At 31.9% G+C, this 12,602-nt stretch overlaps 1 protein-coding gene across 1 annotated transcript; it reads right to left on the bottom strand.

Moving 5' to 3' along the window:
* Positions 1 to 6,746: 6,746 nt before the first annotated feature.
* On the bottom strand, positions 6,747 to 10,347 carry LOC114752662 (endoglucanase 4-like). Its single transcript, XM_028941408.1, has 7 exons — positions 10,175 to 10,347; positions 9,630 to 10,053; positions 9,339 to 9,431; positions 8,799 to 8,951; positions 7,696 to 7,807; positions 7,191 to 7,354; positions 6,747 to 7,076 (listed from the first exon to the last, which is right to left on the bottom strand). Exons 1-7 carry the CDS (start codon positions 10,345 to 10,347, stop codon positions 6,747 to 6,749), a joined length of 1,449 nt encoding a protein of 482 aa, XP_028797241.1.
* Between the last annotated feature and the right edge of the window lie 2,255 nt (positions 10,348 to 12,602).

Below are 12,602 nucleotides of genomic sequence, written 5' to 3'. Positions count from 1 at the left end.
TGTAGGTTGATTCAAGAATATAGGTCTCAATGAAAGCAGATGTAATGTATCACAGATCTTTTAGTTTCTTGTTACTAGGATGAAATATGAAATCTTGAAATTAAATCAGTTGGTTCAGATTTAATTTAAGTTCCCCCTTAAATTTTTATATTTTAATAAATATAAAAACTAAAATAAAGATAAACTTCTAAAACGGTCATCTTTTCCCGGGGGGAATTAGAAATTTTTTAAATTTGGGTCTTCTAAATCTCATTTCAAAAATGAGTATTGAATTTGAACAACGGTATATAGGGTGAGCTGATTTAACATAGAATATTTAATATTCAAATATAAAAAATATGGGGAGTCACACGGTTTATAAGTCCCATGAACAGTATGATTCATTTCATACAATTGATACCTGCTTCTCTAATCCCCTCCCCCCCCCGCTCCCCAAAAAAAGAAAGAGGCTTGGATCAATGGATTGTTGCTCGAAGAATTTTGAATCTCTTACCACTCAACCCAATTGTTGTTGGTCTAGTTTATCGTAAGTATAAGGAGAATTTGGGCCTAAGGCCCGATGTCCAAGGTAAGCCCAAACCTAATTTTTAAGCCCACTTAATGCTATGACCCAGGTGGGCGGCAAAAAGGTGCAGAAAGCTATATTGAAGAACATTGAAAGCATTTGAGCTGCAGAATGATATGGATTTTGTGGGCCCAATTGTTAAAGCAAGTAATAAAATGGCTTCTCAGAAGGAGCTATAGTCCCTCATAACTTGGCAAACTAATGTTCAAATCCCTATTATGAGGGATATTCACATTTAGCGCCCTATAGTACTTGGAACGTTGCCATATCTTGTTAATTATAACATAAAAAATGGGAAATTTAGGATTGACTGAGGACCAGATAGTGTAGTAAAAACATAAGCAGAATCACTTTTGAAGTGAAACTTGGAGAAGGACTGAATTGTCATTTTGAAAAGTTCTGGTCAAGGAATGGCAAAACTGGAAATTATGCCCGAAATTTCTAAAAATTCACAAAAATTCATAAAAAAATAGAATAAAGGGTCTAAAATAGTGTTTGAGGCCTGAAAGATGAAAACAACATGAAAATAATTTATTTTAAAACTTTTTGTAATTATTTGTATTTTTTGCTAATTAAGGAAATTTTGGCCAAAGTGAATTATTTTAGATACCTAGAAGTCTCAATAATTCACAAAAAAATTAGAAGGATTATTTGATAGGTTATTATAAATTTTAAAATTATTCTTGACTTCTATAAGTGCAGAAGTTAGCTTTAAAATATTTAGAATTAAATTATATCGATAAAAGAAAAATATGGGAATCTCTCCTCAATAAAAGAAAGTTATAGGCGTAGAGAAATGAATGTTTAAAAGTACTGGATTAGATAGGATCTTTAAAAAATTCAACTTATATTATGAAATTATTTAGTGAAATAACCTAAAGGTTGGTGGGACAAAAAATTTTTTTCCCATTTTTCTATATAAAATGGCGCCAAAAATGGAGGAGAGGATATGGATAGAATAATACATTTTGTTAAGGGTTAAGCTTGGAAGAATAAAATTATTTAATAAAAAATTACTATTTTCACACATGTAGGATTATGTGTTTCGTGATGTGCCATTGACATTGAAAGAAGAGGATAGCTAACAGGTTTATGTGGCAAGATCATAAAGGGATTAAGTTAAGATGAAGACAAGTGTGTATGGTTACAAGTAAATGGTCACTTAAGGAATTACCATAAGGTAAATTTGAACTACTCTATAAATATCCTACTCCCTCCCACATAGCAAAAATATTTAGCCAACATTCAAGAGAAAGGGAGAGTAGAGAATTTCGGTTAAGTGAGGAAGAAGAAGGATGAGGAGAAGATCAAGTCAAACCTTGGTGAAATTAAGTCCTAAATCAAGGCAAGAACATGACTTTCCTTCTAGTTCATGATGCTTTATGAATTGTTAGCTTTAAACATTTTTTTAATGGAAGTTAAAGGTTAGAAGCCTTAGGGTTTGGTGCTGTCCAATTGATGCAAAATGAGATACGAATGATTTAAAGGCTACATATAAATTAGAGGATTGAAAATGGTTGGATGATGGAGTGTTTAAACTTTATTTTTTAAAAGATTCCAACTTGTGAAACCTAAGGGTGCAATTTGGCCAAACCTGGTTCTTTAAGCTAGGGTTTTATTTTTGTTAACTTGATACTTCTAATGAGTTTAGGAGGTGAAATTGTGCAAGGATATACAGAGAACATACGTTTGAAAGCATCAAAATTAAAAATAAAATTTGTGAGCCCTGATGCATACCTCTTGGCCAAAGCTCGAAATGGGGAATGGAGCTGGATTTTGATAAATCTGAGTTCATATACGGATTCTACATGAAAAATTATATAAAAAAAGTATGTGGGAGTTAAGTTAAAGAAGATGATGCTAAAATCCTAAAATAAAAGCTAAAGGGTTAGGGTTTTATGTTAAGTGTTTAATGGAATTGTTTTAGTTGATTGGAATGCCATTATTGTTTGTTTGATAAGCATTGGCATTGAGTAAGAGAAGGCCCAAGAACAAAGACAAGGAATCAAGGAATCAAGCTTATTAAGAGGTAACAAGAACTTACAACTTTAGTGTTGAATTGCATGGGTTGTTTTGCTATGTGTGTTATGCCATAATATGGTTGAGTTATGGATAATGAAATGTGTTTAACTCCTTACATTGATACCTTGGCAAATATGTGTTGTTGGGTTGTTGAATTGTATGTTATGTGCTCCCTTTCCATAGCATAGTAATGGCATGATAATGTATGTAAATGCATGAGTTTAATGCTTGCATATAGCATGAACTAACCTTGCATTTTAATACTATGATTGTTGTTTTTGCTATTGAGATTTCTTTGAAATTTCACTTCCTTCTTATGAAATTGACTAATAGGGGTTGGTTCATCAAGGGACAAGGGAAAGAATATGGATGCTTGAGGAGATTGTTATGAAATATTATGCATTTCACATGTTATGTACTTATAAGAGTTATGGATTTGTGTAATGTTATGATAAATGCTTGTATGGATTATGCTCCCAATTCTTAGGAGGTGTTATAGTGGCTAATGCTTGCTGGTTTGAATGGTTATGGGTGAATATGGAAGTTAAATATTTAATTTCTTAAGATACGGCAATTAAAAAAGATTTATATGCCTTAAAAATCCTAGTTAGCTCGTGACTTTTCCAGGAAAATGACCATAAAATTTGGTGAACATAAAGTTCACATCTTAAGCTTTAAATGGAGTGGTAGATCAGTTAATTTGGAGTTGTATATGTATGGAGTTGTATATGAAAAGTTATGAATTTTTGAATCTATGGTAAAAAGCTAAAAAATTAAAATTTGACCAAATAAATAGTGATTTTTGTAAGGAAAATGGAGACTGAATGGAATGAGTAATGAAATAGTGACTACTTTTCCTATGTAGAAAAATGTAAGAGCTTCAAATAAAACTTGGAATTACCTCATTTTGATTTTTCTAGAATTAGTTATGAATTTTTAAAGTTAGCAAAAATTTTAGGGTTACCAAATGAATAATAACCTGAGAATGAATTCTTCAAAGCAAGGTTTTTCTAAGCCTAATGCCATGTAATGTGATTCTATTGACTTGTTTTGGCTCTATATATAATGTAAAATCAAGGTGTTATAAAGATGATTGCTTCTAATAGGATAATACTTGCGCTTCGTAAAAAGAGAAAAGCAATGTGGATGAGAACAGATGTAATGTTATTGTCCACTTTTTTGAAAATCAAAAGATTTTTCTTTATGAACTGGCAGGTACAAACTCCACTCATAAAGAATACAACTTAGTTGTGGATGGTTTAGGAAAAGAGAGCCTGAGAACTTCTTCTTTTTTTTTCTTTTTTCTTTTTTCACTACTACAAATAAGGTCATTTTTGTCTGTTTTGAAAAACAAAAGAATATAGGCCTTTAAACTCGTCTGTTAAAAGGAAATAGACGAGTATGGAATCTCATACTTGTTTGTTATGATGAAGAGACGAGTATGAGCTCCCATACTCATTTGTTTCTCTTAAAAATAGACAAAAAGCGTCTTTTTTTATTCAAATTTTATCTTTGCCTTGAACATGCTCTAGAAATACACCTTCTCCTTTCTCCTTCTTTCTTCTTGAAAATATTACGTGAGAGAAAGAGATTGATAGTCAGTCTCTATTTATAATCTCAATAACCTAAACAAAAATGTAGAAGTGAGCATACCCCAAAGCTCTCTGGCGAGCTCTTTCTCTCCCTTCTTTGGATTTCTACTTCTCCTTTCCAATGTCGATGCCAATGATTAACTTTGTCTTTTCCCTCTCTAGCTAGCAGCTCATCGTCTTCTTCTTCTTCTCTCTCTCTCTCTTCCCCATTCTCCTTTTTTTTTTTCCCTTTCTTCCCCATTCTTCATCCATGTCATCCCACGACTAGGAGCAACGTTTTCTTCCACAAAAGTCGCCATTCAATCGCGTCCACCTTAAGCTTGTTCACAACACGATGTAAGTGGCATGGGCATGTATGTCTTTTATATTATGTGAGTTTTTAGGTGTTGAAAGGAATTATCCAATTGTTTGTATGTGTGTATGTTTTCTATTTAAATTGATTGTTGGGAAGAATTGCACTTAGGAATTATTCAAAATTGATTGGGTTACATTTTGATGATTAAAAAGCTTGCTAAACTTGTTTAAACCTTAATGCACATAAGGTATTGTGAAAATGTCTAAGAGAGCAATTTGATTGGAATGTAATAGCTAATTAAGTATTTTCAATGTTTAATCTTTACATTGAATTTTAGAAAGCTTTAGATACTATTTAAACATATATGTATATAACTTTATTTTTATTACTTTGTACATAGGTGGATACTGTTGGAGAAGTGTGCTTCAAATTATATTGAAAAGCTTGAGTTGAATATTGCAATCACCTAATTAATATTGCAAGTAAGCTTGAAATTTTTTTTTTGTTTGGATGCTTTGTTCTTTTTGCTTAACTAAGTTAATTAATTAGGATGTTATTTGTTTTAAATGTTTTAACCCTTAAAATTATGGATTGACAGGATTCTATTTTTGTGGAAAACATGTACTTTGGTTGTGCTGAATTGTTGTTATTATTTGCTATAATATGTTTCAGTTCTGCTATGTATGCTTTTATAATTGCATGTTGAATAAAAAATGGCAATATAAAAATTTTTACCTTTTTTTTCCAAACAAAATACATATTCGTCAGTTTTGACCAGAACAAACAAATATGCATGCTCATATTCATTTGTTTTGGCCAAAATAGATGAATATGCAGACCACATATTTGTTTGTTCTAGCCAGAACAGACAAATATGCATGCCCATATTCATCTATTTCATAACAGACTAATATATGAATGCCAATATTTGTCTGTTTTAAAACAGATGAATATATAATTACTATCTATGTCTCTTCTATCAATGTCTCCCCCAAAACAAACCAAAAAAGGCCTTCAAAACAGACAAAAATAACATATTTTATAGTAGTATTTGCTACAAAAAAGTTTCGATGAGTTAGATCCCGAGAATTCATCAGAACCAGAGTATGCCTCTATACCCAGAAAACATTTACAAAAGTACTTATAGATCACCCAATGACAAGGTTCTCATATCAACAGCGGTATTTAAACTCACGACCTTATAGGTTATAAGTCGACTTCTTATCAACTAGACCAACACTTGTTGATTGAGAACTACTTTTTTATTTGACACAGCTTCTCAACACATAAGGGCTTTGGCTCATAAGGAGGCTATAGGATTGCAATCCTCTGTGTTTAAATTTTCTCTTTTAATCTTCAGCCTTCTTTTGTACCCAAAGAAATTTTACTTTTTGTGTTCCCATGGAAGCCATGACTTGGGATTCTAGAGGGTCAACTAATGATAATTAAGAGTGGCATGAACGTAACGAAGGATTAGTGACATGAATCATACAAATCTCATTAAGAGAAAGGGCAAAGATGATACTTTCTTTGATAATTTGTACCTTAACTCTTATTTAAAATTCAGGAATATTAAACTTTTATTGCTTTCGAGTTAGTTTATTTCATAATTAATAGTTTTATAAACTATTAATTTTGAAGTATTCAAATTTAATCTAATGATTGAAGTAAGTGGAAAGGGAGAGGAAAGTAGAGAGAATCTTCTCCAACATATATGGATATTTTGGTAAATGTGGCATTGAGTAAACATAACAATCAGATTCCATTTAACTTTTTTTTTGGTAGTAAACTCCCATTTAAATTTTTTTTTGGGTAGTAAAATTACTGCTAAAAGTCTCTTTCAGTGGTAATTTTTAAAGTTGTCATTGACAGAAAGACTTTCAGGTGAGTGCATAGAGTTACTATTAAAAGTTTCATTTTTAATGGTGATTTTGTAAAGTCGTTACTGAAAATCTGTGGCAACTTTAAGAGTTGTCGCTTACAGTGTGTTTTTTCATAATCACCACCATAAAAATCGTTACTAAAAGTAATTTTCTTTAATTGATTCTTTGTCCTAGCTATGTACAATTATGTCGACAAAAGAGTTTATTACAATCACACTGAGTAGTTGTATTATATTTCCTTTACACAACATTATATACAGAAGGGTCATGTACAAATGGATGAGATCATATATATGGGTGATGCTTCAATAGCTTCATCAAACCCCCCTCTATATATACATATTCCTTATACGACTAAAAGGAGTAATGAGGATTAGAAAGTAATGTAGCTAGGATAACGAATGTGATTTGAAGTAAGCCAAAGCTCCCACAAGAGGAGCATTCACGTAAGTGGTAGGTTCAGAGTGAATAAAATGAAGCCGAGAATCAGAGTAAGAATCTGTGAAATCAGGTCCTCCAACCACCGCACCCACAAGCAAATTAGGGTTAGGGTTTTGGGTTTCAAAATAAGAGGAGCCTCCTTTGCAAGTTATGTGATTTGGTTGGGTATCTAAAGAAGGCAAGGACGAAGCTCGATGATGTATTCTTTGAGGGTATTTTGATCCATATCCCACCATGTATGACATTTTCAATGGGTTGTTTCCAAGTATGTAATCCACCTGTCAATAGCCATAGCCAAACAATTACAAGAAACAAATTGATATCGATGTTATAATAAACTAAAATCACGTATTGTTATTTATCTACTAGTATAAATAAACAAAAATATAAACCTGGCTTTTTGCAAATTGGATAAGCCTTTCTGGAGTAACAAGGACATGGCCACAATTAATATTTGAGTTTGATTCTTTCAAGTAGGAAGCATAAGCCAGAAACAGAAAAGAGTATGAGGTTGCATGCTGCATGTTACTTCCTCTAGCCTTGAATAAAAGCCCACCTGCTTTTGCCAAAAACCAATTTATACTGATGAATACTACAGCATTACAACTTGTTTACCGTGAAGAATAGATAAATATAATTAAATAATCCCCGCCGGCAGCCGCAGCTGCTGGGTCTCCGATGAGGGGTTGGAAACTTTTTGTTTTTAAAATAAGGGGCACTTTTGTTATTTCTCCTAAATTTTAAAATGCCAATTTAGGTTTACTCCCTTCCTAGCGATTTTGAAATCTAAGGTGTATGAATTAAAATATTAAAATTTCCAACTTCTTTATATGCCATTTTTCATAGTTTGTTTATATGGAATAGAAAGAAATCCCTTTGGCATTATATATTGATTACCTGGAGAGTATGAGACGGACGCAGCAGGTGAGTCAGGAAGCACAGCACATACAAACTTATTTGCATCGGTGATGAAAGGCTTACTAGCAGCCGATGAACTATTTATTAGAAACTGTTAATTTAAAGAAAAGCAAAAGATTAGGGAGAAATATTGAAATCTAATTGTGCTTACTGAAAAATACGGTTTTCACTATATAGAAATTAAAGACAAATAATGTTAAAGGGAGAAGTTTGAATGTGAATGTTTTAAAGTTACCTAAGCCAAATAAAGAGATAAACATATGATAGCCGGTAATACTTCTAAGATTTGAGTCTTATAAAAATGGTTTTTACCCTGATATGTCTCTTTTTCCTTTCATTTTGACCTTATTTATTAGTTACGTTGTTGAAAAGGACATCATATTCTATTACATGAAATTCGACATTAAAAGAATTTATTTTGGCAATAGCTGTTTGAAATCGACACTAAAAGTCATTTTTTGCGACCACTTTTTATTGCACTAAAAGTCTACTTTTAATGATGACTTTTGTTGGTGATATTGTTTGCCGCTGAAAGTAAACTTTAAGAGTTGAAATTTTTTGTCCTCATAAGAAGTTTTTTGATTTTTTTTTTTGTAGTATGGTGAACAAATTCTCTAATATAAAGTGAAGCTCTATAAGCATTCTTTTTCTTTTCTCAAAATTCCCTTCACCACTGCATTCTACAAGTAGCCTTATCAATATTTTAATATTGTGATCAATGTGGATAAAATAAAGGCTAGCTTTGGAACGTTATGGGTGGTGGCCCGGGGTGGGGGGGGGGATAAACTGTTACCTAATTTTAATTATCTTTTTTAATCTATGATTCATTAAAAAGGTCATATAATTAAAGAATAATGGAGAATCTACTTTTTAACTACTTTTTAATACTATTGGGACATAAAAAATTTTCAAAAAATCTTTTTTTTTCCCATTTCATTTCATTTTCTATTTCATTCCACTCTCGCAATCCAATGAGACATTTAGTTAAAGTCACCTTATTAGGACATTAGAATCAGAAAAGATAGATGGACATGTATCCCTTTAATCAGCCAAAAAGGTTTTAAAAAAAAAACATAATATACCTTAGAAATAAGAACATTGATGCCAGCATCCTTTGTGTCCCAACCAAATTCACCAAAGTTGTTCAGATTGTGAATTTCTCTGTTGACATAGTCCCAATATTTAGGGAGATTAGTAGCCTTGAACAACCATGCCGCTCCCCACACCAATTCATCCTATTATTATTATTAAGAAATTGCATTAAAAAGAATCATATACTCAAATAAATTACACACAGAGATTTCTTTCCATATTTTCAAAAGTAGTAATATATATGCAATCTTTTCAATTTTATTAAAATTGCATATTTTCAAACAATGAAATACATACTATTAGGTCTCGAAATTCAAAAAGCATAATCAGCGCAGTTTCTACTTAGGAAAAATTGCTTAAAAAAAATCCCTTGTTGAGGTATTTATTGCCTAAAAGTACGTGAAATTTTGTTTAGAAACTCGTGCAGTTCATCTTTAGTGGCTGTAATTTTTTTTTTTTACAATGTTTAAGCATAAAATATCTTCAAATGCAAAGCTATGGATTATATTGTTATTAAGCCAGAGGCCTACCTGGTAGCCACCAAAATTACAATAAAAAGGGCAAACCCAAGGTCCAAGGCTGTCATTATATGATCCTCTGTGCTTATCGGCAAACTCAAAAACCTGATCATTTCACACATTTAAATGCAGAGAAAGAAACATGTTAGCTATTTCCTTTTTTGTTAGAATAAAACAGGAAATCTATTCTCATTGGGAAATTTTCTCTTTTCTCATCCATTTGATCTGTGAGAAAACCACAGTTTTTGGTGAGTAATGATCGAATTGTGTGAAATAATAATCAAAGGAAGCGTATTTACATACCATTCTAGCCCTATTGAGGAGCCTTGAAGAATACCCAAGGTGATGCTTTTCGAACACAATGGAAGAAGCAGCAAGTGCAGCAGCAATCTCCCCAGAAACTTCACTTCCAGGGAACTTCTTACTCACAGCAAAGGCTCTTCTTGAAGTGTCCATATCTTCAGGTCTCTCCCAGCAATTATGGTCAGCATTAGGGTCACCCACCACTGCGAAGACAATCCCAGGAACACTTGTGGCTTTCATCAGATAGTCTGTGCCCCAACGAATAGCGTCCAATGCGTATTTCAAGTCTGATACACCCATGAATTCTCCAAACTCTATCACACTCCAAGCCAACATTGTTGTTGAAAATGCCATTGGGAAGTTGAATTTAACGTTGTCTCCTGCATCATAGTATCCTCCCACTAGGTCCACCTGTTTAAGGTTTGAAAGGATCATACGAATGATCAAATGCAATAAAATTATGATGATGAAGAGAAGTATGAGAGAGAAGAATTACTTTTGTATTAAGGAAATGATGAAGAGAGAGAGTATGAGGAATCTGAAAGCCATCTTTGAGAGCTGAATGTTTCCTCCAAGTCATCCTTTGGTTTGCTGGTAACTTCCCTGATCTTTGCCCTTCGAAGAACAAAATGCTTTTTGATAATGCTTCTCCATAGTTCTGTGCAGCCATGCTTGTTTGAGTCATCACCATTATTAACAGAATACCAGCCATTATCATCACCAAACCCATTGCTCTCTCTCCCCCTTCTTCTCTTTCTCTCTTTGGCTTTTGAGAATGAAAACCAAGTTTATCTCTTTGTTTGCTTAATTGGAGAATGATGAGGTTTATATAATAACACGAGGAGATTATTCAAATTAACAAATCAAAAGTATGCTTTTGGTCAAAAGGACTGGGAAGTGAATCTTTATACGTACGGAAGATCTATCCATTTGTCACTTAGATAGCAAGCATTTCTTTGTGTTGCGTGGGTACTTTGGGTCGCCATCTTTCTTGGATTTGATTGAAATTTCACGAAGGTGTAGTTTTATTTTCAAAACTGATGCAAACTTCCCTTAAATTTTATTAAAATCATACAAAACTTAATTCTATTTCAAAAGTTATATATAGTCTTCCTTAATGAGGTTTGACCCAATTCAAAAACCGATTTTGTAATCCGATTTTAAATATCTGCTGCAATACTCAGTGCATCTTCTCACAATTTGGCCATAATTAGTGGGTCCCTTTTTAACTTTAATTTTTGTTTTTAATTATTGTAGAATATTGTTTGAGGATGTAAAGATGATGTACGAAAAATTGCAGCAAACATATACAATCCATTATAACCAACAATATTATTTAGACAAGCATCCCCTTAAAAAAAGCATGAATTAGCAAATAAATCTCTTGAATTTTACGAAAATTATACAGACATTACTCTATTTTCAAATTATACACGAACTTATCTTAAAAACAAAAGGAATGTTTGTGCAATTGTAGCTAAAGTTGAGGAACGTATATGTACTTTTATTTTTTATTTTAAAGCAAAGGAAAGGTTGCGTAAGTTTTGAAAATATATATGTACAAGAGAGACTTGTGTAATTTTAAAAATTCATAGAAAGTTCGTGCAATTCACTTTTTATTTTTTTAAAAGCAAGCCCATATGGACTTTGAACAATATGCATGTATAAGAAATATTCATATAATTTAAATGGAATTTATAACTGAATTGATGTCTGAATATATAACTTCTTTATTAAGAGTAGTTCGTATGTACTTGGGTGGCATGTGGTTTTGTGACTTAGACAATGTGCTTAATTATCTTCTATTGCACTCCATTATTAATCGTCTCTAGTTAATTTTGACCACCTTAATTAATTAAAATTCAAACAAAAGTTCCACGTCTGTTCTACGATCTGCTGGTTGAGTGAAAAACATTAGTTCTAATTATAACTTCTTCTTTAAAATAGGGAAGAAAAGTAAATACATGGAACATACATGAAAGATGAAGTACTAATAAGTAAGCAAAACAAAGAAACTAACAAGAAGAAGAAAGAAAATGGGTTCTTCTCTCTTAAATTTTTTCTTAAATTTCACTACTTTGTGCTAATCTAATTACTAAGGAGCTCTATGGGATTTCCACGCAAATATTAAATATGAAAGCCGCCTTTGCCACAAAATTAAAGAAATAAAACTACCCCTTCACTTTTCCTAATTTTCATTATCAAAATTATATAGATATTCCACATTTCAAAGGAATGTGGTTATGTAGAATGACCAATCTTAGTTTTTTATGTCAAAGAACTGCAAATTTCTAGAAGGGTTAAGGTGTCACTTTTCCTTGAAAGTTTTCACTCATGAGCACTAGGTATTTGGAAGTTCTTGTAGGAGCAAATTTTTCCAGAAAGTTTAAAATTGTAGCTGTATTGTCCCATGTCGTTAAAAGACTTATAGTTTAAAATTATAGTAATATTGCCCCCAATCATTAAAAGACTTATATTTATCGTTAACATAATTATGTTGACTGTTAATATTTCTTATGGTAGGAGGCAATATTGTTACAATTTTAAACTTTTGGGTATTAGCTTCCTAAAAACTTTTGAATACCTAATGCTCCTAAGTGAAAACTATCAGGGCAAATTTTCATCTTAACCCATTTCTAGAAATTACTTTGAAAGACCAGGGATGATTTCCTCTGCAAAAAGAAAAAAATTTATGATGATCGAATTGCCCTTACTGTTAAATTTGGGATTTTTGAGTGTTGACCTGAAACTTGTAAATTTATGTTTTTCAAGTGTTAATTAAATACTTACAGAGATCACGAATTTACAAGTCTATGTCCGAGTTGAGTTTGATTTCCAATACTTTGACAATATTTTGTAAAAATATTATTACAATTGGAATTCTAAAACATGCATACATAAATTTAGATAGTTAAAATGTGATCTAAACAATTTCTCAATAAGAGAAAGCCAAAAAATATTCCTTTTATAATA

The sequence above is a fragment of the Neltuma alba genome, unplaced genomic scaffold, assembly GCF_004799145.2.
Source record: "Neltuma alba isolate B1F8T4 unplaced genomic scaffold, ASM479914v2 tig00001185_pilon, whole genome shotgun sequence".
NCBI classification, from domain to species: Eukaryota; Viridiplantae; Streptophyta; class Magnoliopsida; order Fabales; family Fabaceae; genus Neltuma; species Neltuma alba.
The sequence above is the reverse complement of the archived record's forward strand: the minus strand, read 5'-3'. Positions and strand labels throughout refer to the sequence as shown.